At 43.9% G+C, this 9,027-nt stretch overlaps 1 protein-coding gene across 2 annotated transcripts in view; it reads left to right on the top strand.

The window, feature by feature from the left end:
- Positions 1-1,155: 1,155 nt before the first annotated feature.
- Positions 1,156-9,027, top strand: part of NDUFAB1 (NADH:ubiquinone oxidoreductase subunit AB1) — a 15,390-nt gene continuing 7,518 nt past the window's right edge. For both annotated transcript variants that reach the window (XM_085856433.1, XM_085856434.1), the window contains exon 1: positions 1,156-1,343. In XM_085856433.1, the coding sequence (XP_085712559.1) occupies positions 1,200-1,343 (144 nt within the window). In that variant the 5' untranslated portion in view covers positions 1,156-1,199. The remainder of the gene's footprint in view (positions 1,344-9,027) is intronic.

Raw genomic sequence — 9,027 nt, 5'->3', positions numbered from 1 at the left:
ACTCAGCACGTTATCCTTCCAAAGTTGGTGAAATGATTACCAGTGGACTGATAATGTTAAAGGGCATAAGCATTGCATCAGTGGCATATCCGTGCCCTCAACGGCTCAACCAATGATGCAACCAGCAGCCACAGGCTATACACGAAGAAGAAGAGGAGGACGAAGAAGAGGAAGAAGAAGAAGAAGAAGAGGAGGACGAAGAAGAGGAAGAAGAAGAAGAAGAAGAGGAGGACGAAGAAGAGGAAGAAGAAGAAGAAGAAGAGGAGGACGAAGAAGAGGAAGAAGAAGAAGAGGAGGACGAAGAAGAAGAGGAGGACGAAGAAGAGGAAGAAGAAGAAGAGGACGAAGAAGAGGAAGAAGAAGAAGAAGAGGAGGACGAAGAAGAAGAGGAGGACGAAGAAGAGGAAGAAGAAGAAGAAGAGGAGGACGAAGAAGAAGAGGAAGAAGAAGAAGAAGAAGAGGAGAACGAAGAAGAGGAAGAAGAATAAGAAGAGGAGGACGAAGAAGAGGAAGAAGAAGAAGAGGAGGACGAAGAAGAAGAGGAAGAAGAAGAAGAAGAAGAGGAGAACGAAGAAGAGGAAGAAGAAGAAGAGGAGGACGACGAAGAAGATGAAGAAGAAGAAGAAGAAGAGGAGGACGAAGAAGAGGAAGAAGAAGAAGAAGAAGAGGAGAACGAAGAAGAGGAGGACGAAGAAGAAGAAGAAGAAGAGGAGGACGAAGAAGAGGAAGAAGAAGAAGAAGAGGAGGACGAAGAAGAGGAAGAAGAAGAAGAAGAGGAGGACGAAGAAGAGGAAGAAGAAGAAGAAGGAAAGAGGACGAAGAAGAAGAAGAAGAAGTCGAAGACAAAGAAGAAGAATAAGAAGAAGCATTTAAAGAAGACGTCATGAAGTAATATAAACCAAAATGTATTTTATTTTGCTTGTGCATTTGCTAGTTGTATTTTATTGATATTTCTCACATTTGATTCGTGAATATGACAAGTCTATTGGCCAATGAGCACGTCATTTAAGGAGCGGTGTATAGGTTAACCGCGAGCTCACCTTTGTGTTCTTTTAAAGTATAAAAATGTTTCAACACCGTAAAAAACCTTTTTGTTTGTTTGTTTTTAAATGTTTAAATTTAACTCAAAGTCTTAAATCGTTTTTAAACTTTCCACAAAAAAAGGACATAGTCTCACCGACGTCACGTGATCGGTAATCATGGCGACGCTGTGGAGGTCTTCGTGTGTGGCTCGTGCGGCGGGGGTCATGCGGCTCTGTTCTCCGTCCGCGGTCACTCTCCCTCGGGCTCTGAGCACCTGGAGACCCGCACAAAGGTGTTCGACGAAAGGAGCCGTGTTCCCGGTACGTGTACGTGTACGTGTGTGTGTGTCTGTGTGTTTTCATCGACCCGATGTATCCGAGGCCTTGTGCAAGGTCACTCGACGAGTGGACACGGGTCTTGTTTCGGACGATGCCTCGAGGTCTTTTAGTGCTGCTCTCGACACGTTATTACAATCCCGGGTGTGTGTCTGAAACCCTGGCTCGTGATGCAGGGAAATCAGGTGGAATGCCGCTGATGCAGTGCCCCTCTTACCAGTATACTCGTGCTTCATTTCGCCGACACTGGAAGGATGGCAGGCTGAGTCAACTCCACCTGGTGTTAATTCGGCGGATATCCGTCCATCCATCGGGACCATACTCTGTGCACAGTGTCGGTGCTGCTTGAGCAGTCTCCTTGGCTATTTGGGTACAATCGTGGACGGGTCGCCACTCCGACACAGGATACCAGCAAGCTGGCAATCATTTCGCCGACCTCAAAAGGATGACGGGCTGAGTCAACCCCACCTGGTATTGATTGAACATCCGAGTGCGATTTGAACTCCGGACCCGCGGATCCCGAGCCAACGCCGGACTTGCTGCAACCTGTAAAACTGCAATGATGTCTATCGACTCTGAGGCTGAAACCCAACATGATGAAATGTGCTCAGAAAATGCATTTCGCTCCCATCTCTGGATTGGATACGGTTTCGGATCGCTGACAAGATGTCTGACCTCGTGTGAAAAGTTTAACTCTCAGGTCCTGCCAGTTAGTTCATACAGAGAGGTTATGTTGAGGTTGAGCAAGCCTGATGACAACGTCTCAGGTCAGTATTTTTCAAATGAAATGTATTTGGGGTTCAGTATTCTGGACCATCGTGGACCTTCTTGGGTAGTATTGGCAAACCGATTTTTGAAGGCTTTGAGGAACGCTCGTACTTGATTCAGTAAAATTGTGAAATTGACACTTTTCGTCAGAAATATTGGAATGCACTGCGGGTTTCTCTAACTTTGAGCTAAAATATCGATAACAGGATTTGAGATGAACCTTGGCCCGATGACCGCGGTGGCAACGACGAAAATGGTGCAGGAGCTTCTTGGGGCCGGGTTGTTGGCCAGGTGGAGCAAGGTGGCATCTTTGGTGGCATTCCTGTATCGTGTGCTCTGATGAAATATTCCCATTAAACAAGACTTTATTGACGCCATTAGACGGTGAACCAGTGTTAACTAGAGGGGCACTTATGATGTGCTGGAATAAAGGAAAGGGGCACACCGGATGTGCTGGAATGTGCTTATGATGTGCTGGAAGTCAAATAAAACATTGGTTGGCAAAAAAATCTTGACTATAATATGCAAGGAAAAATTCTTACTCGTACTAGTATCGCTTCCAGTTCCTGCATGTGCATATGGAAAATTTATGTACAATATACTGATATAGTGTATTGGAAATCTTGTGTTCAAATATTGTGCTATGTATTGTGTGTCCAGCACCCGAGTCCCCCAACATCAATCTTTGCCATGCGTGAACCCATTGGGATCCCATTTTCATTTATGCTGAGGTGTTGGAGTATATGAAGGGGTATTCTCACACGAAAAAATTGGGACCATCGGTTTGGCTGGGGAGCGGGGGCCCGAGGTCAAACGGTGCCCCAAACTATAACTTTTTGAATTACTGTTTCGGAGTGATTTTACTTTACGCGATTCGAAAGATCTCGCTTTTACGAGCATTTTGATACCAAGATCAGCCAAATCGGACCACTACAACCTGTGACATGGCCTCTGGAAGATTGTGGGGCAGCCGGGGGCACCCAAATTTGGGGGGCCCCTAAAATGGGCCCACATGTCTAAAAGTTGGTATTTTGAGTTTTTTTCACCCAAGTGAATAAATGACCAACATATGGGGAGAAAATGAGGTATTTGTGTCAGGAGGGTGTGTACACTTGACATGGTATGCCCATTTATTTAATTTTTTTTTTTAATGATTCTCCATTGAGAGATGGGGCTAAAAACGATGTCGTGCTGTATAGCATGATGTTTCAAAAAATGTAATGGGCCAGATATTTTCTCGTGGATCAGGCATTACGTGGCCAAGGTATATGCTCTACCGAGTGCCATTCTGGTTATTGGTTCACGAAAAAAATAAGTGACCACTATGTTCGTTATTGTTGTGTGTGTCTGTCTGTCTGTCTGTCCCGAGCATAGCTCCGTGGGTTTTGATCCGATCCTGATACAATTTTGGTGGGAGGTTTATATCATCATCTAGTTGTTTTCCTGAGAATGGGCGTGGTGCACCCATTATGGGCGGAGCCACGCCCAAAAAAACGTGTTTTTAGGGGGTAGCCGATTTCAATTTGCATCTTCTCCGAGGGGTTTGTCGAATCTGGCAGGGGTTTCGGTATTTGGTTAGCCCAATGGCACCTGCATAGCCCCACGGAGCTCGGTTTATTTATTTATTTATTTATTTATTTTTTTCATTTTCGTCACAAGGTCACGAACTTAGAAAATTTCGAATTTTGACATAAAAATCATACGACCAGCCAAACATTGAGAGCTAGGATGACAATATTTTTTTATGCATCATCTTGAGGTCATTCCCCACCTAAAGTCTTGAAACCATTTTGCTCTATCTCGAACACCTTGCCCGTGGCGCCCCCTTCAAGTTTGTTTTTACGCTGATTTCATCAAAGTATGGATAATCCGAGGAGTGCGAAATTCCATATAGCCTATATGACGTATTGTTCCTGGAATGTTCCAGAGGAAGTTTTGCACCAAAGGTCATAATCCTTGACCTTTGACCTTTAAAGTTCACAAAGGTCAAATTTTCAAAGTTGTGGGAATCGAACCGGGTTTTCGACCTTCTTCGACGAACTAACTCCATTAAGCTTTATCACGTATCCTGTTTCCTTATTTTAATGTCCACAACATTGTTTTGTGACCTTTGAAGGTTATGCAAAGGTCAAATTTCTAAAGTTGTTGAACAAAACCGGGTTTTCGACATTTTGCAGCTGGGCAATTCCGCAGTTAGTAACGTTACATTTTAGGGACATTCTCATTATTTAGATAAGAGTCCTTTCTCTATCTGTGGATGTAAAGTCTCATTAATGTCACCAGAGATCAACCTAGTCTAGACGTAGAACAGAGCAAAGAATGAAATCATTTCATGAAACATTCTAGAAGAAAACTGCTTTTAATGCCGGTTAGTAACGTCCTTTTTTTGTAACGTTACTAACCGGCATTAAAAGCAGTTCTTTCTTCTAGAATGTTTCATGAAATGATTTCATTCTTTGCTCTGTTCTACGTCTAGACTAGGTTGATCTCTGGTGACATTAATGAGACTTTACATCCACAGATAGAGAAAGGACTCTTATCTTAATAATGAGAATGTCCCTAAAATGTAACGTTACTAACTGCGGAATTGCCCAGCTAATAACCTGTCACTCGTACCACATCATGTTGATCATTTTTATAACTTGGTCAAACATTATCACATTGTCTCATCCTTGACTTCTGAAACGATCTACATCGTCAAATACCGCTTGTGAACCATCGTCGTCTTCAGACTTCTGTATATTATTGTCATGGCCAGGCCGTTTAACACCGACGCTGGACGGATGGACCGACCTTGCTTTAACTCCCTCGGACTGCGTTTGAATGATGGTGGTCTTATACACGCGAGAACCGAGGAGCGACACAAGAATCTTAGCTCTTGTAAAACCAACGGGTTTATTTCCGAACACAACAACACCAGGGGAAGATTGACCCGATGGAGGAATATGACATGAGGTTGGGAGAGAAGGAGGGAAATGCAATAAATAGATAATTATATGCAGCCGAAGAACTATAATTTCTTTGGCATCACGCACCGGACTCAATCACAGATAGGGGAGGGGAGGAAACGAGCAACCAGGTGGGCCTTAGTTCCTTGGGTATGTCGATAGAGGATTTAAGCGTGGCAGGCACAATGACCAGATAAGACAGGTGAGGCATGAAGAGGGGGTGGCTGACAAAAGCATTTCTCTCTCTGAGGCAGTTTTTCTCCCCTTCCTCCTCTTCCTCCTCTTCCTCCTCTTCCTCCTCTTCCTCCTCCTCCTCTCACACCAGACCAAGCATTCTCCTGTTCAGTTATACAGGCCTCTAAGCCCTTTATTTCCTCTGATAAACCACTGCCCTGGTGCTGCAGCCATTCCCATTCCTCTGCTGGTGCATTCTGGCATCCACACAGGTGCGATAATGTTCCAGGTCTTCATTCATCTTATCAACGCTGGTGTTTGTTGCTCCAATTTTGCTTTCTAATTCTTCTCCCATTTTAACTGCCTGTATTTTACTTTCTTCTATTTTTAAATTTAACTCTGTTTCAATTCAAACTCCTCTGCCATATTCCCTTCTATCTCTTATAACCTGTCCTCCAATTTGTCGTCCAGTTTTCCCAGTCTGTCTTCCAATTGACCTTCCATTTTCCTCTCCAATCCATCCATTTGCTCTCACAGTTCATTCTTTATTTCTTCCAACCTCACCCCCAAATCACTTTTCATCTCATTCATTTCATTCCTCATTCGTTCACTTTGTTCATTATTTTGCTCTCCCATTTTATTCATATCTCCCTTCATTTGTGTTCCTCGTTATCTGTTTTGGTTTTTCAATTCCTTAATTTGATCATTCTGTTGTGTTCATAATTGTAATATGACCTGGTTGGACATCATGCTTGATTCTGAGCTTGATCACTCAGGAATAGAGGAGGTTCCTACCCTAGGGTCCTCACTAATTCCCAAACCAAGGCACACTTCCCTCATCCTCGCTGCTTCCTCGTGCCACCTAATCTATCACATACGCATTTCTGTGCAGCGGCTTTCCTCCCACATGTGCTTGATGAATTCCAAAAAAGAAAACAGTTTTAAATTTGCAGCTCAATCCCCTGCACTTTCCCAATACCAGCTGACACTAAATTTAGAAACTCCTGACACCATGACCCTCACCATGTTCCAAGATCCCACTCCTGACACCAATTGTTACAGGTGATGGGATTCAAACCAGGGTCCCAAATGTCACTCCAGACTAAGAGTGTTGCAGGATGAACCAGCGATGTTGGCAACCATCGGTCCTCTTTTCATCCCGCCGAGCTGAGGCCCGCAAGCTGGCCAAGCAGTTTTTGGAAGCTTTAATTTAGGGTTTAGCGCAAGGGGTAGAGTTCTAGATTGTCTTGCTGGCAACTCAGGGGGGCTTGCGATTTAAACACTGTTTTAAGTTAGAGCATGAATTACTAATTTCCGAGTGCCAGAGATAACTCGCCTTCGGCTGATGTCAAACAAAGTCTCACTTGGGGATTTGGGTGCACATAAGCCAGCTTGATAGTGTAAACAAGCTATCAATTGAGCTGTAATTGTTTCACCCACTAAGGTATCCCCATTAGGAGTCTTCCTGATAACCCTGTAAATGGTGAGCAACATATTCCTTCATGGAGTCTTGGTGAATCAACATTGTGAGGATTCATACTTCATTTTCTACAGATTGGATTTGGTCTCTCATTATACTGCTTTCAAAAGCCCACCTGATTCATATAAAATGACCAATTGGCAATTGCTTTAAGAACAGCCACAAGGGCGAAAAAAAAAAAAAAAAAACACTCTTGCTTGTACGGTGCTCGAGTGCTAAGGGTTAAAAGTTAAAACCTATTGTACCTACTTCCTGGTATGTCTTGATGTCTTACGTTCCTTGTTCCAGGTGTAGCCGAATGCATCAAAGCTTTTTAAACCATGTACGGTATTTAAATATTGGAAACACCTTTTTGATTTCTTGGTGATAAACCAGGTTGTTTTTTTTTCATAGCGTTTCTCCTCCCCCACTGGGATACCGGTATATCGATATATCGCTGGACCCAACTACAAACAAGAAAAAGAGCAATCAGAGATTGCAGACCCTCGCCATGACTTCTTTTGAGTGGTGTACTTTTATAGTTTTTTTTTTTTTTTTTTGTATACCTTGGTCGAGGCTCGTATGAGAGCTAACGCACAACTCACAGCAAGGAGGCATGAGACAAGAGAGGTGGGAGTGGAAGGGACAAAACAGTGGGGAACAGACACATTAGGTGAACTGTGGAAGGGAGAGGGATGGGGATGGGACGGGGAACATGGCGAAGAGAAGATGGACATTACAGGGACTTTCAGGAAGGAAAGCAGGGGAATTGAAGGAAGTGGGCTTGGGTGGATTATCGGGGGAAGAAAAGATTGAGGATTTGGATGGGGGAAGATAAGAGGTGGTGGTGAACAGCTGTTTTGAAAGCCTGGAGGGAAGAATGGGAAAGAATAGAGTGAGGAAGTTTATTCCAAAGGCGGGAAAAAAGAGGAATGAAAGTGAAGATGAGCAGTGATTCGTGATTTTGGTAGTTTTACCAGAAGGGGGTTGTTGGCGGACCTTGAGCGCCCTGTGGAAATGTGGTGGGGACAAATCGCAGAGAGAGCAGGGGGGGCAAGGCTGGAGAGGAGTCGGTAGAAGACAGAAAGACCACCGACCAACCTGCGGTGATTGTGTGAGAGGCCCAAAGACTCAGCTTCATTGCGGGAGATGCCGATGATCTTAAATGCCCTGGTTTCGACAGCGTGAAGCCGAGAAAGGTGGGAGGCAGGAGCACCAGCCAAGAGGGGAGAGCAGTACTACATCAGGTTTTAGGGTAAATCCAAGATGGCTGCCAAACCATGTGACCTATGCTATCATATGTGTGAACCTTTTGTTCCTCATGGACAGGTGGTCATACATGTAAAGTTTCACCTCTCTCTGTTCAGCCACTTCAGAGAAGAGGATTTTTGAAGGTTTTATTTATAATTATTTTTAACAATATGGCTGCTGAATCACGTGACCGATGACTTCGTCAATTTTTTTTCTGTGGACCATTTTATCCCGAGATGACCCTCAACATTTTTCCCTTTTTCCAATATGGCTGCCACACCACGTGACCTATGAGGTCATAATTATGATTAAAACATTCTTCACGAGTAGTCACACCAATGGTGAAAATTTTGACTCAATCCAGCAAGCAGTTGCGAAGAAAAACACAAAAGTTATGTGCGGACAAACAGAGAGACACAGACAAACAAATGGACCCAAATGCAATACCCTCTCCTCTGGCGAAGGTAATGAATACAAGCTTAAAGAATAGCCGGCTTGTCCATTGTTCTTCCCATTACAAGTTATCCCCAAGCTTTTTAGAAGAAAAATAAAATGGGGGCAGATTGTATTTGTGTGTCTGTCCGTCCTTCCGTCCGTCCATCACGCTGTCTCCTCAAACGGTTTCAGCAGAAATTCACCGAACTTGGTAGTTATGATCACCACATGGCACGAAGGTGCAAGCTCCGTGCCATGTTTGGCCCCGCCCCCCCCCTGTGGGGGCGTGGTCAGAAAGTCAGATACCAAAAAATGTAATTGTGGGTACATTCCAAAACAATCCACCGAATATTTTGATGTGTAATCAACGTTGGGGGACACGTGATATTTGAAATGTTTTTTAAAATTTTACTCCCAGGAGATGGGGACTGAGGGTCATGGGGTGAAAATGTCAAAAAAAAAAAGTATCTTAAAATTTCATATTGGGTTATTCCTGGTGGTACTTTTTTCCATCTTTCAACTTTGCCTTAGGTGGGAAGTGTTGGGAGAGGATGATGTGCCATCGACTTTGTTCTAGTTACCCTTGCTGAAGGAGAGGGTATTGCGCTTGAGTTTGTTTGCTTGTCTGTCTTTG

The sequence above is a fragment of the Eptatretus burgeri genome, chromosome 15 (genome assembly GCF_056783735.1).
Source record: "Eptatretus burgeri isolate ZD-2024b chromosome 15, Ebu_testis_v1, whole genome shotgun sequence".
NCBI lineage: Eukaryota > Metazoa > Chordata > Myxini > Myxiniformes > Myxinidae > Eptatretus > Eptatretus burgeri.
This window is presented reverse-complemented; position numbering and strand designations above follow the sequence as displayed.